Source organism: Rasamsonia emersonii (assembly GCF_000968595.1).
Source record: "Rasamsonia emersonii CBS 393.64 chromosome Unknown ctg1118621759979, whole genome shotgun sequence".
In the NCBI taxonomy this organism is placed as follows: domain Eukaryota; kingdom Fungi; phylum Ascomycota; class Eurotiomycetes; order Eurotiales; family Trichocomaceae; genus Rasamsonia; species Rasamsonia emersonii.
Window position 1 is genome coordinate 1 of NW_013563308.1, and position 13,820 is coordinate 13,820.

The following is a 13,820-nucleotide window of genomic DNA, read 5'->3' on the forward strand; positions in this document are numbered from 1 at the left end:
AAAAACTTTTAAAAAAAAAAAGAAATTGATGCGAAAGATGGGAAGAGAATAGGACAAAATTTCGAAGTCTCTCAATCTGCAACGGGGCCTGCTCAGGGTTTGGTTGGATAATGTATCCAAGAATGATTCCCAGGAATATGGATTGGCACTATACCATTCTTCTTTTCAACATTGGGCTTGGTTTTACGAAGGCAGCTACTTATGGTTTTGATCTGGTATTGGAGAGTGATTCGGGGGAAAAAAGAGCCGATACTCAGAAAATGTCGTTCAAACTGAAATTCAATATCTTTCAACATTTCCATTTATAGTTCTAGAACATGTATAACTGCTACGTCTACAAAAAGAGCTACGATGGGCCCAGCTGCAGGTCTCATATCGAGAAAGTATGCGCATACACAACGTTCCTATTTTCCTTGTATGTACAGTACTATACAGTAAGTACCGGTTATCTGCCTCCCTACTCAGCCTCCTTCACCAACTGCGCGACAATCTCCTCAAGCGTCATCATGGGCGGATCGCCAATGACCTCATTGTCCCGTTTCTCGTACAGCGTGCCGCCCTCGGTCCAGATGCGCCGCAGCGTCAGCACCGTCGCCTCGGGCCTGCTCTTGTCCCAGGCCTCCTGCTCGAGCTCGCGCAGCCGGGCCAGCGACGTGACCTGGACGTCAGACCAGGGGGATCCGCCCGTCTGGCGCTCGAATTCCGCCTGGATGGCGGCTGGGGTTGTGGTGAAGGAGTTGACGCGGAGGGCGCGGTTGAAGGAGGCAGTGGGATGGCGGAGGGTTGCTAGGACGAGGGTACCGACACTAGATATTATACCAGTTAGCAGGAAGCCAGATAAGAATATCCGTAAATTAATTAAATCAGACATACTCCTTCATCGTCGTCAAGCTAACGGGAGCATCCCTCTCCAACAGCGTCGCCTTCCTCGCCCGCACATCCCACCCGCCAGCTTCTCGACCCGCCGGCAACCCGCGCATGTACATATCGGCATACGGACCCGTCACAACGTAGGTGTACTTAAGCCCGCTCTTGCGCACCGCGTCGTCTTCTTCCAGGTACGCGCGCACCTTGAGCTTCTGCTGATGCGGCTTCTCGTGAGCCGAGGAAGGGCCGTACTTGATGTCCGTACCGTACTCGGACGGGAGGAACCATCGCACCGACGAGCCGGGGGCGGCGGCGAGCTTGATGAGGGGGATCTGGGCGGCGATGGCGGTGCGGCCGAGGCAGGAGATTACGGTGTCGATGCCTGGAAGGAAGGTAGTTATGTAAATCGCTGTCTCTCCCATTGATAGTGTTTTGATGGTGTTTTTTTTTCTGCAGTACACACCTCTATAAGCCTCCTCCACAGCCTTCTCATCCGCAATATCCCCCCTGATGACTTCCACGCCCTTGTTGGCTGCCAAGTCATCCAGCACGGCTGCCTTGGGGGTCCCTGCTGCGGCAGCCGACGACGTGAAGACGACGACGCGGTCAAATTCCGAGCGCGCGGAGACGATGGCGTCGAGGATGAAGCGGCCAATGGTGCCCGTGGCGCCGAAGAGGAGGATATTGCGGGGTGTAAATGATGAGTTGGACATGATGTATTGTACGTATGTACGCGATATATATATGGTGGAGAGGTGTCACCTATAGGTGCATGTGTGTACTGTCCTTCTTGCAGCTGTGTGCTGTTTCTGCTGTGTAGTGCTGATCAATGAATGCTATTTTCAAAACAAGTAGAAGATGAATCAATTGCAGAATCGCCTGTATTGTGTTCTGTTCAGCAGTGATAGATGCTTGGTGATGCCCCGCCTGGACAGGGTTGATTGCGGAGGCGGGGCTTTCCTTGTCTACGGCATCTTTCTCCGCACAGAGACAGGATCACTAACTGTGAGATGAACTACGGCCAGAAAACGTCGAAACGAGACGATATTGCTGAAAATCGCTGGACGCAAGGACGATGCTTGACTCGAACTCAGAGAAGGAGACTGCATGGATAGAGTGTTCCTGAGACCCAATCTTATTGGCTGCGTGCAACCTAGGTCATCTGCAGGCTGTTCCCTGATATTAGGGCTCTGCTCCGTACCAGACAGTCTGCCAACTTGCCAAGTCACAACTTGCATGCTGCACATGTCTCCCCTCGTGAGTTACTCCTGTTCTCGTTCTAGCGCAGCCTGTCAACTGCTGGATTCCGGTGCTCAGCGAGAATGTGAGATGCCTTCCGATTGGCCGGCCTGGTGCCTTGCATCTCCCTTGGATGTCCAGCAGTCTCGTCTCGCTCCCTTTATCTCGTCCAGGTGGATCGAATTGCTGAACTATCGCATTATTGGCGCTCTTGTTCGATTTGATGTGTCATGACAAGAAGAGGAGAAGAAGAAAAAACTACTCACCGAGACTAATTTCCCCCAATGTCATGGCATCTCGCCGGATATGGAAATGCCATGCGGTCTCGGCCACGCCCGTCAGTCATAACCAACCCAGTCGCCTGGCTCAGCGGCTGAGTTTTCCAGAAGAGGCCGCAGAGAGCAAGAGCACTATCACTCGTCCATGGATGCTGCTGGCCCTTGGGCGACTTCATTGGCCGTCCCTCCTCGCCTGACGTGCTCGAGGTATTTGGTGACCACCGAGCATTCCGGTCGATCATCGTCCATCACCCCGCTTTGGGACGTTCCTCAGGCAGGTAGCATGGATTGCAACCCTCGTGCTCGCTGTGAGACAATCCCCACTTCAGCCTGAAGAACGGATTTGCCACGAGAGGCTCGCTGCTATCTGTCACAGACCGATGATCATGCTTTCTTCTTAGCGGATTTCCTGCGCAGACTTTTCTCCGGGCATCTTTCTAGTTGTTCGGAGAGAAGTCGTGCGACTTTCGAAAAAGAGAGGGGAAGACAGATAGAGAGTGCTGGAGCACAATGGGATGATGGTTCTATACTCCATCGAGCTCAGCTTGATACATGGCTCTCCCTCACGAATCACCACCGCCCGATGGCGATGTGAGTCGCCAAACCGGCGCCCTGGTAGCCATCTGGGTCTTATTCGGCATCTCCAGTGTGGTCATGGTTCTGCGCCTCTTCGCCCAGGTCTCCGTTCTCCGCAGGCTAGGGCTGGATGATGGCCTGATGATTGTAGCTTGGGTGAGTGTGAAAATCGTCCCAAAAGACCGAGTGGTAGACCGAGTGGTACTGACGTCCAGCAACTACAGATCTGTCAAACGGTCAATTCGGCCTTGAACACCGTTTCGGTCCACTGGGGCATCGGTCGTCATGCCTTCTATCTCACCCGGGAGCAATATGTCAACGCCCTGAAGTACGACGTCATGGCTGTCCCCTGGGCCGCTCTGTGCCCCATGTTCGGCCGCATCTCCTTCATTCTCTTTTTGCTCGTTTTCATCATGGCCGTGTCCCGCCCTCGCAAACACCTCCTCTGGGCTCTGATCGTTGCTCAGGTCATCTTCAACATCATCCCCGTCATCCTCACCTTTGCGCAGTGTCAGCCGCCCTCCCACCTGTGGGACCCCTGGAACTCAGGCAGTTGCTGGGATTCACCCGTCGTCATTTATTTTGGATATCTGCAAGGAGGTAATTCGACATTGCCCGTCGCATAATTAGGGCTGGCTGATTGGCTTGTCTGGCAGGTGTCAACGCAGCGACGGATCTCTGTCTCACCGTGATGGGAATCACCCTCGTTGTGTCGTTGAACCTTCGGCTGTATGCCAAAATCACTTTGAGTCTGCTGCTATCACTGAGCATTATGTGAGTGATGATGAAGAAAATCATCACCTCAGCTAACATCTGCCAGAGCAATGGTGGCCGCCATTCTCAAAACGGTCAAGATCCAGGACACGACCTATCCAGATCTTACCTGTATGCTCTCAACAGTTTTCTTTCTTTCATAAAAGAAAAAAGCTAACTTACCCTGTTGATATAGATCATTTCGCTTTTTGGATTCACTGGTATATGTGAGTTTCCATCTACTGCCGTATTTAACTCTCTGCCCCCATGTTCGACTAATGGATGCATATCAGGCTGGAGAATGCCGTCGTCATCGTCACCGCCTCGATATCCAAGATCCGGCCATTGTTCATCATTATCCGCCAGAAATACGCAGAGTCTAAATACCAGCATAGACGCAGGGCTCGCAGGGACGTAGAACGTTCTTCGCTGCCACCAACAAGGCTCTCCAAGTATCTATCCTTGTGGAGCAACTCCAGATCTGGAGCCAAAGACTCTCAGCTTTCCTCAAATACCACCATTCTGACTCCAAACTATACTTCCTTATCCGGAACGACAGCCACCAACAACAACTATCATCATCATCATCATCAACCACGACGACAACGCAGCATCTATAGCCTCCCGCGCCGGTCTCGGTCTCGTCGGTCTCGCCGTCCAAGCGGCGACATTTCCTTGACGTCGCTGTCGCGGCTATCCAGCAGGCAGTGGGGTCGATGCCCCTCGGAAGACACCAACCTCACGTCCAGGGCGGACACCCCGGACTTTCTTCCACCGCGGTCCCCGCGCATGACGTACCGGACGGTCATCTCAGGGGGCGGTCCAGTGCCGCCTTCGGTGCCTCTGTCCGTTCTGTCATCGACACCGCCCAGTGGTAGGACTTCCCGAGCCAGCATGCGAGACGACGGCAATTCTAGCCAGGGAGGATCCGCACAACCACCACGAATCCCTGTCAACGTCGGAGGAGACCATCCTATCATGGCATCCGGGCCCATCTGTATCTGGCAGACGAAAGACGTCATTATCGAATTCGAGGACGCGAACGAAGACGTTAACCAAGACAACAACCACAATACGTGTAACAATAACAATAACAACGACAGCATCAGCAGAAACGGCAAATCGCAAGCTTCTCAGTACAACGAGTCCGAAGCCGAAGAGTTGCAACTGTTCGATGTTGGGGCCATCCTCCCTCAATCAGGGTCAGGGTCGGGATCGGGATCGTAACCAATCTGATCCTGATCCTGGTCTAGACCTTCCTTCATTACATATACAGTTCAGTTCACACAGATATACCCATATTGTATGTATATTACATATCTTATGTTTATTTTTACGTTCATGTATGTATGTATATATAGAGAGATAGATACGGAGTGTACGATACAATGGTTGACGATCACATACACAGCTCATCAGCCAGCAAAGGCTACGAAACCCCTACTGATTGGGGGCTTTTTTTTTAAAAAAAAAATTCTTGATTTCTCAATCAATCGATCGATCGATCATTTATTATATGATTTCAAAAGCAAAAAAAAAAACAACAACAAAAATCATCTGTCTCCTCTAAGGCAAAAAAAAAGAGCCGGGGGTTGAAATCGATGGCCCGAAAAGAAAAAACAATAATAGCGCTCTTCTTTTTAATTAATTTAGAAAGCAAAGCGCACAGCAGAGCATGGCACAGCACGGAACAGCACATATAGGCAAGAAGTTAAGAGATAAGAAATAAGGTAATATAAGTAAGTACTCACTTCCCATGCATTTGTCCATCAGTCAGGCAGTCACTCAGTGTTAATAATCAATTCAACTCGATTCGATTCTCAATTCGATTCAATCAATCAGTCAATTCAGTTCAATTCAATCAATCAATCAAGCAAGCAAGAAAGCAAGCATCAATCAATAAATCAACCCATTCGTTTCATTCATTGATTTGTTCGAACGTTTGGTTTGGTTCCCACTACCCCAGTAATACGTATGTTTTCTTCCTTTCCTTCCCTTTGTCCAAATGGGTTTATTTATTGAATGTTGAAGGTTTGTTGATATATTCGGGGAAGACAAAACTGGGCAAAAGGGGACAAAAAAAAAGGGTGTGAGGGGAATAATTGAGATTTGGAATCAAAAAAAGTGACAGGGGTAATGACATGGAAAATAACAAATTCATCAAATCCCTATATTTCGCATTTTGCTTTCGCTTTCACTGAAAATAGCTCCGTACAGTCATCTGGTTGTCCGGGTTCACGCCCGCCAAAATCCGCTCCGCGTCGAGACCGGTCGCCCCTACAAGTCTCTTCGCGGACTCTGCCACCTTCTTGGCCGTGTTGCCCTGCAGGGTCTCGGCATCGAGTGCCTGAACGATATAACCAAAGACTTTATCGGCATTGGAGAAGACGGCCGGGTTTTGCCTAACACATCAACGTTAGTCTCATATACAGCACGCGCAAGACTACAGGTCACACTCACTGATCGATCAGCTGAGCAAGGAAAGAATATGCGTATGGTGCTGCCTCCTCGTCGTTGGTGATGGGCAGAGTGTTGATCCAGTTCGCCACCACCTCCTGAGGGTTCTGCACCTTCGACGAGTTGAAATGCAGGATCTTGGCAATACTGGCGGACGCATTCTCCGTTGCAAACACATGCTCCTCCGATCTCGCCTGCGGATGTTGCGTCACCTGGAACAGACTTGGAATGCTGGCGGCAACAAACTCGCTCCAGAGCGGACCGCCCTTTTGCGCCGCAACACCAACGCCGTACGCCGCAGCCTGCCGGTTCGCGGCATTGGCATCCTGCAATCCGTTCGCCAGCGGCTGCAGGATGTGGTCCTTGTATGCCCACGAGTCCTCGCCGCAGAACTCAAGCACGTCGTCCATGATGCAGGTTGCCCACTGGCGCTGCGTGGGGTCGTCACTGTTGATAAATGCATCGTATATCGGGAGAAGACGCTGCCATGCCGGCAAGAACGACGAACCCTGGTTTTTGAAGATGGTGTGGAACGCCTTGTTCATGTCACTGAGCAGAGTCTGGTCGTCCTCCACTGCAAACTCATACTCGAGGTTGTCCTCCTCACCGTCCTCCGCCTCGGCCTGGTCCTCAAGGCGCGCCTTCACCCGGTTCTGGTAGTCTTCGAGGGTGGATTTGACAGACTCGATAAAGGCTTGCATGTGTTCCTGGGTAAGGCAGTTCTTTCCGACAACCTCCACCGACTCGTAGAAGCACTGGAACATCTCCGCAAGGGTGTCGATGTTAGGCTCGGCGCTCAGGACTTCAATAATCCTCTCGGCCACCTTGTTCCACATCTCAGCGAAGCCCGGAGATTGAGCGCCATGAGCTTTCTTGTAGGAATTCAGGAGGTGGGGGATCAGCTTCGCAGATGACACTCGGACCGGGTCATGGAAAAAGAAGGCGAGACCGGGAATAGCAATTTTCTCCATCGTCTCAGCAACATACGGCTCGAACGAAGCCTCCAAGATCTGAGCATAGACCGTGATGAGCTCGATGGCCGTGTTCTTATCTTCAAGAGTGCTGGTCTTAATTCCGATGAGCTTGCCTCGGAGCGGGACAAGTTCCCAGCCTTCGTCCTGATCAACCTGGTCGACCTGATCCTCGTCTTCCAATAGTTGGATATCAGCTTTAGCGGAAGCCACCGTCAGAAGAGGTGGCATAACGCCCGGAAGGTAGGGAACAAAGTCCTGGCCAAGGACACGACACATACGGCCCCAGCAGTGGAGAAGGTACTGCGACTGAGGATCGTCCGCATCGACAATGTTTTGTTGAATGTTTCCGAGAAGATGAACCAGATTCATCGCATCTTGCCCCATCTTCTCCTTCCCAACTGCCAGTGCGATCAAGGTGGCGCACTCCATCGCCTTTGCGCGCAGTAGTCGGTATTCCTTGGACTGCTCCTCCTTCAAGACATTAAACAACAGAGGCATCAGGGTATCATAGTACTGGCCGAACGCGGTCTCCGCAGAGTCTGCAATGGTGGCAATGGTGGAGAGAGCCTGCTCCTGGACAAAGCGCTTCGGGCTTCGCAAAAGCTGGAGGAGATGTCTCAGCAGCTCCGCAAGGTACGGTTCGAGGATGTGCCTTTCTGCTTCTTCGCAGAAGTTGACCAGAGCAGCGGCGGCATGGGCCTGAACCCTAGGCTCCGGGGCGTCGAGGACAGGGATGATGTTGTTCAGCACCACTGCATGGTACTTCTCTTGCATCGTACCGGCGAAATCGGTGCTCATCTGGCCGAGAGCATTGCATCCAGCGTAGCGCACCCGTGGGTGAGGATCTTGGAGGGCGGGGACTACAAGAGCCAGCACCTGGTCAAGCTCACCGACCATGAGATCACGGCAACCCTCAGAGATGGCGGAGATGGCCATAAGCGCGGCATGACGATCGCGCCAAGCAGAAGACGACATCATTCGTGGAATCCAAGCGAATGTCGCAGGAAGGATCACTTGGCCGCCGAGCTTGTTGGCCAGACGATCCATAGCTTGCTCGCCTGCAACGTGGTTGAGATCGCTTTCCTCGAGGTCAAGCTAGTGTAGAGTTGTCAGATAAATCCATGGCGGTATGCAGCAGGGTGAAGACTCACATCCTCGGAAGCATTCCATTCAGAGGCATCCTCATCGTCGATGCCAACGTCCGTCATCAAGCTCAGACATTGAGTGACCATCTCTTGGGCGTAGTTGGGATCCTTTTTGCACATGTTTGGCGCATAGTCGGCAAAGGTTGCCATCAGTTCCAAGGCATTTTGTCGGACCTGATCACTAAGGTCCTTGTCCGCAATGACACTGATGCTGAACTTGACCAGATTATTGAAGAGGCCCTTGAACATCTTGGGCGAAATCTCCGCGAGCTCAATCAGGGAGACAAAGGCCTTTGAAAGCTCCTCACTCTCATCGGAATCCTTGAGCGGCGGCAGAATGTTGAGGACATCGGGAATCAGAGAGAAGAACTTGGGTTGGGACTTCTTGGGGATAGAGCGGAACAACGCGGCGAACGCCTCCATGGCCGCGATTCGTACCTGAAGTGTTGCGTGGTCTGGTCAGAAAAAAAAACAAAAGATCATCCTCTCTCAGCCAAAGGCTGTATATTTCGAAGGACTTACAGCAACGTTGCTGTCTCTAAAACCCTGGGTAAAGACACCGCTAACGGCCTCTTCATGCTGCCTTTCGATAATTCCAGGAGTCGTCGCGAAGATGCGGAACGCCGCTTCTCGCAGACCTGCCTCGGGAGACTGGCTAGCCTGGAAAAGAACCCCAAGGAGTTCGGGCCATTGCTCCCCTGAAGAGATCACACACATCAGCAATCACGCCGAGGGTTTTTTTCGGACGCGGCGGCGTACCGTTGTCAGTGTATTGCCGTGCAACTTCTGCAATGGCGTCTCCGATTTTGTTCCTCACATCAGCGAGCGACTCGCTGCTCAAGCAGGACACGAGCTTTTCTCTGATGGCAACCCGCTGATCTGGATTAAGACTGGAAAACACCTCCTTGGTTTCGTTCGTGCGCGGGTCTTTGATTGTCTTTGTGGCTATCCTTCGGAAAAGAACCGCGGAGAATGATCGCGTCTGTATGCGAAAGAGGAGTCCCCGTCAGCATCCACCTTGTAACCTCCTCCACCACCATTCAGGCATTCGAGGTTCGTAAAAAAAGGGCCGTGAAAGCGCTTACTCCGGCATCCTCAGCACCTTGGATCTGCTCCGCCAATCCCATAAGAAGGACATCTGGACGATTCTGAACCCAATCATTGTTCAGCTGGTCCTCCGCCTGCGACCGAACCGCGTTGTCGGGCGTGGTCAGCGCCCGAAGCAGCTGAGAGAGCGCAGAATGGACTTCTGGTGGCAGCAATGACATTTTGCTGCGGTGTGCCGGTTAGAAAACTCTCTTGGAGTTGGTGACGCTTGCGGAAGAATTGGTCAATAAGTGCAGGATCTCTCTGACGGTGAGGGGTGAGTCTTGGTGTCTTTTTTTTTCGTTTAGGCGGGGGTGGGACGCTTCGTACGGTTGCAGGGTCTGTAATGGCCTCGAAGTGCTGGATCTTTCAATCAAGGATGCAGCTCAGATGCAGGATCTGCATCCCAGCCGGGGAGAAGGGCGTTCCGGAGACTCAAGGAGGACGAAGGCGTGGAGGTGTCCACACCGCGAGACAGTGCAGCGAGAAAGGTGGGATGTGAAGCCAAAACCAAAAATTACGTGTTTTGGCTGTTTGGTTTTCGGCGCGGCCGACACGACGCGCTAGACTAGAACGGGCGGGGGCGTGATGCCGCGGAACGAGATTATTTAGGAGCACGATCGACAATCGACAATTAATATTACAGCCCTTCTGCGCGACACTCGCCTTAGAATATAATAATATATGTCCACTGAATCAGAGCTATAAATTAGTTATCTCTAAAATGAAACTCTAGGAATCACGACGGCAAAGAGCGAAGGGCGATTCGGAATAGGGCAGAGGGGAATTGGTATTAGGATAAGACTACGACGCAAGACAGTGTATGCGCGGGTCGTCGGGGACATTCTCAAGATAGAATCCCGCGCGAGGGAAGGGCAATAAGAAGAAAAGAAAAAGAACATCTTAGGTTATACGTCTGGAGATCTCGGTGATCACCTGCTGCTGGAGCGGCTGAGGATAAAGACCCCAACAATAACTGCCGCCAGGGTCACGATGGCACCAGGGAGCAAAAGCTCGTTCGGTACTCCTGCAATAAGTTGTTCTTCCTGTGGACGGTGAGTGACGGTGGGGCTTCTCTCTTTGGTCGCTCTGGGGTACTCTTCGGGCTCATGAGGCTCAACGGCCGTATGAACCCTCTCCCTCAGCTCCGACTCGGGAGAAGCAGCTGTTTTGGCCGGAGCGGGCTGCGGCTCAACCGTGGGCGGGACCGGTGGATGGGCTGGGTCATGAACGAACAGGTCGACCTTGTCATGGTGCAGCCTCCTTGCCTGGCTGACTGCATCTGCCAGATCTTGGTCGGTCGTGATAGAAACCGTATCGCCTTCGTTGTCCAGATAGCTGAGTGCGTAGCCCGTGTTGCTGAGCTTGCCATCCTCAACGGTCGGCGCTCCACCAACAGCCTCAACTTCCGGTCCAAGTTTAGCGGTGACGCTGGAGACAAGCTCTGCGATACCGCTAGCGGGAAGGATGTTCACTCTGTGGACACGGCCGCTAGGGGCCTTGAACTTGAAAGGGAATGGAGTGTTTTCTTCGTGGAGATGTGACAACTCGGAATGGGCTTCATCCCCGATATGGGAGGCGGACTCATTCGGAAGGACGCTGTCCCCTCTCTCGTAGCCAGGCTTCGAGTGGTCGGGGCTAAGGACGGAGTGATGAGGAGTGTGTGGGCGATGGCTGTTGCCACCAGAGACCATCGAATCGGACTCGTGGTCCATCGACAGCCAAAATTTGTTCCACGCAGGGCCCTCATCATCCTGGCTGTTCATGGAATTAATCTGTTGTACAATGCAACCGTCAGCGATTACGACGATCCGTCTTGTAGCAAACAACGAATATACGGACCTGCTCGAGAGTGGCATAGGTGAGTTTGAGCACATCGACCATGCCTACGATTTCACCAGCCTCGTTCATGACGGGCAGGTTGAGATAATGGCCGTCTGTTCCATTAAATTAGCAAGGGGGCCTCCTCCACAAGACGAGTTGCGCTCACCATGCATCTTGCGAAGAGCGGCCTGGATACTCATGTCAGTTGGAGCAAAGTCAGGGTGAGGGGTCATCACGCGGACGACGCTGCAGGTTGCGGGGTCCAGGCCAGGAGCGATGACCCGCAAAACGACGTCCTTGCTGGTGAAGATGCCGGTAATCGAGCCCTGGTCCTGAACGAGCAGAGCAGTGGTGTGGTGCTCCTTCATCAAAGCAGCCGCATCCTTCACCGAAGTGCGAACCGAGACGGTAGTCGGAGGCAAGCCGTCCAAGACAGACTCGAGAGTCGGTCCCGACATCTTCTGACGCAGAGCCTCGACATACTGAATGATTTGCTGGGGCTGGCTCTGTCCGAGCTCGGACTGCACACCTTCCAAAGCATCGTATAACTTCCGGGACGAGCTGTATGCCCGCTCGAGCTTCTCCATTGCGTCGTAGAAGCATTTGGTGATATCCAGGATACCCGAGATATCCTGGTTTTCATCCATGACCGGAAGGTGTCGGAAACCTTTCCGGACCATCAGATCGAGGGCATCAGTAGCGCTGGTGTCCGTTCGAGCACACAGAGGATTCGGGGTCATGATTTCGGCAACAGTGACTTCGCGAGCCCTGAGACCGGCACCCACGACACGGAATGCCAGGTCCTTGGCCGTGAAGATACCGGAAATGCGGTCATCATCGTCAGTTACCAGTACGCAGTCCTCCCTTTTGGCAGCCATCAATTGAGCCGCCTCTGCCACCGTCGTGTTGGGCTTGATCTGGAGGGCCTGGCTGGGTTTCAAAGCCAGCACTGTCCCCGGAGGAGCCTTGCGAGTGTGCCGGGTCCGTTGGACAGTGTGCCTCTTCTTGCTGAGATCCGCCTCCATTTTTCTCCTAATGGCCTGATTGTCCAAAACAAGAGAATATTAGCTCAAAACCAACGACGAGATGGACGTAGCCATAGGACAAAGAAGGCGCTCCGTCATTATCGGAGATAAATCAGAGCGCCCATCCGACGGGCGGGCGGTTTTTTTACCTCATCGCGCTTCGACTGGTTCTGCCTTTGTCTACTGGCAGCCGTGCTGCTACCAACATCGCTTTGATGCGAGGCATCTTTGGGACGGGGGATGTGAGAGGTGGACGGGTTGTAGTCGAAATCCGGCATCTTGCCTCTCCCAATGGTCTTGTTGGGATTGCCCCGAAACGTGCCACCAGACGACATGGGGAGAAAGGGAAGAGAGCTTGAATGGCAGGAAATGGGGAAAGAAAACGGACAGGCTCACAAAGCACGAGCCAAGGGATGGTGAGACACTGGGTTGGAGGAGCGGTCGCGGGATAAACAATCCCTGGGAAACCGGAACCTTGGGTAGAACGGACGGGGTTGCAGTGCCGTGGGCGTTCAGGCTCCGGCCGCAGGCGACGCTAGGCCGAGGATCCACAGTCACCTGACGCCAGCGGTTCTTGGCTGCACCACGTGATGGCGCCCTTGCCGCCTGAGGCAGAAACACGGTGGAAACGTCCCGTGACTGGCCCCTCGCTTAAGGTCTAGGGCTTCCGCCCACAAAGCGCCTCCCGGCGAGCCTTCGACCATCCACCTCCGACATCGACAGCATTGGAAGGCCGCGACAACCTCTCTCCAGAGACTTCCTTCCTTGTCTGACCGGTCGCAGAACAACACCGTCAAGATGCCTAAGAAGCGGGCGAACAAGTAAGACCACCTTTTTCCTCTGAATTGCAGCTGTCCGCGAACCGGAGATCGTTTCCGCGGAACGATTGATTATTCGATATATGCGCCTTGGCTGCACTCCAAACATCGTTGTGCGCTCCAGCGAAGGAAATGAAAAAAAAAATGCTGACCGCGATGCGTTTTCCACAGCGGACGTAACAAGAAGGGCCGCGGCCACGTCAAGCCCATCCGTTGCTCCAACTGCGCGCGATGCACGCCCAAGGACAAGGCGATCAAGAGATTCACCATCCGTAACATGGTCGAGTCCGCTGCCATCCGTATGTCTCACCGCTACACCTGGATATGAACACGAAGATCGATTTCGATCGAGAACCCGGGATGGGGGAAAACAAGGCTCGAGAAATAAACGGGAATGAGGCTAATTCGTGATTGTTGTTTTTCCAGGTGATATCTCTGATGCCTCCGTCTTCGCCGACTACGCCGTCCCGAAGATGTACCTGAAGCTGCAGTACTGCGTCTCCTGCGCTATCCACGGCAAGATTGTCCGGTATGCACTGGCTTTCCTATATACTTTGTCTCAGTCGCGATTGTCGTCTTGTCTCAGTCAAGTCCAGGACAATGCCATGCTGACGGATTGTTTTTTCCTCTTTTCACAGTGTCCGCTCCCGGGAGGGTCGTCGTAACCGTGCTCCGCCGCCCCGTATCAGGTACAACAAGGATGGCAAGAAGATTACCCCCCAGCAGGCCGCCAAGACGGCTTAAAGGAAGTGAGGGTGTCCAATTCAAAAAAGCTCCC

The 13,820-nt window shown here is 53.0% G+C and overlaps 5 protein-coding genes across 5 annotated transcripts; 2 read left to right on the forward strand and 3 right to left on the reverse strand.

Annotated features, from left to right (window-relative positions):
• Window positions 1–457: 457 nt before the first annotated feature.
• On the reverse strand, window positions 458–1,580 carry T310_1188 (uncharacterized protein; the record flags this gene model as incomplete). The annotated part of the gene is made up of 3 exons (XM_013475881.1): window positions 458–806; window positions 874–1,249; window positions 1,331–1,580. 3 exons carry the CDS (start codon window positions 1,578–1,580, stop codon window positions 458–460), a joined length of 975 nt encoding a protein of 324 aa, XP_013331335.1.
• Window positions 1,581–2,936: 1,356 nt separating this feature from the next.
• Window positions 2,937–4,940, forward strand: T310_1189 (uncharacterized protein; the record flags this gene model as incomplete). Its single annotated transcript, XM_013475882.1, has 6 exons — window positions 2,937–3,116; window positions 3,185–3,560; window positions 3,617–3,734; window positions 3,781–3,845; window positions 3,910–3,940; window positions 4,007–4,940. 6 exons carry the CDS (start codon window positions 2,937–2,939, stop codon window positions 4,938–4,940), a joined length of 1,704 nt encoding a protein of 567 aa, XP_013331336.1.
• Window positions 4,941–5,907: 967 nt separating this feature from the next.
• Window positions 5,908–9,557, reverse strand: T310_1190 (Importin beta-3 subunit; the record flags this gene model as incomplete). The annotated part of the gene is made up of 6 exons (XM_013475883.1): window positions 5,908–6,115; window positions 6,174–8,239; window positions 8,296–8,727; window positions 8,812–8,987; window positions 9,049–9,271; window positions 9,375–9,557. 6 exons carry the CDS (start codon window positions 9,555–9,557, stop codon window positions 5,908–5,910), a joined length of 3,288 nt encoding a protein of 1,095 aa, XP_013331337.1.
• Window positions 9,558–10,307: 750 nt separating this feature from the next.
• T310_1191 (CBS and PB1 domain protein) lies at window positions 10,308–12,224 on the reverse strand (the record flags this gene model as incomplete). Its single annotated transcript, XM_013475884.1, has 3 exons — window positions 10,308–11,150; window positions 11,218–11,312; window positions 11,366–12,224. 3 exons carry the CDS (start codon window positions 12,222–12,224, stop codon window positions 10,308–10,310), a joined length of 1,797 nt encoding a protein of 598 aa, XP_013331338.1.
• A 798-nt stretch (window positions 12,225–13,022) lies between these two features.
• T310_1192 (40S ribosomal protein S26) lies at window positions 13,023–13,786 on the forward strand (the record flags this gene model as incomplete). Its single annotated transcript, XM_013475885.1, has 4 exons — window positions 13,023–13,045; window positions 13,214–13,341; window positions 13,469–13,571; window positions 13,681–13,786. The coding sequence occupies 4 exons, from the start codon at window positions 13,023–13,025 to the stop codon at window positions 13,784–13,786; spliced, it is 360 nt and encodes a 119-aa protein (XP_013331339.1).
• Window positions 13,787–13,820: the final 34 nt, after the last annotated feature.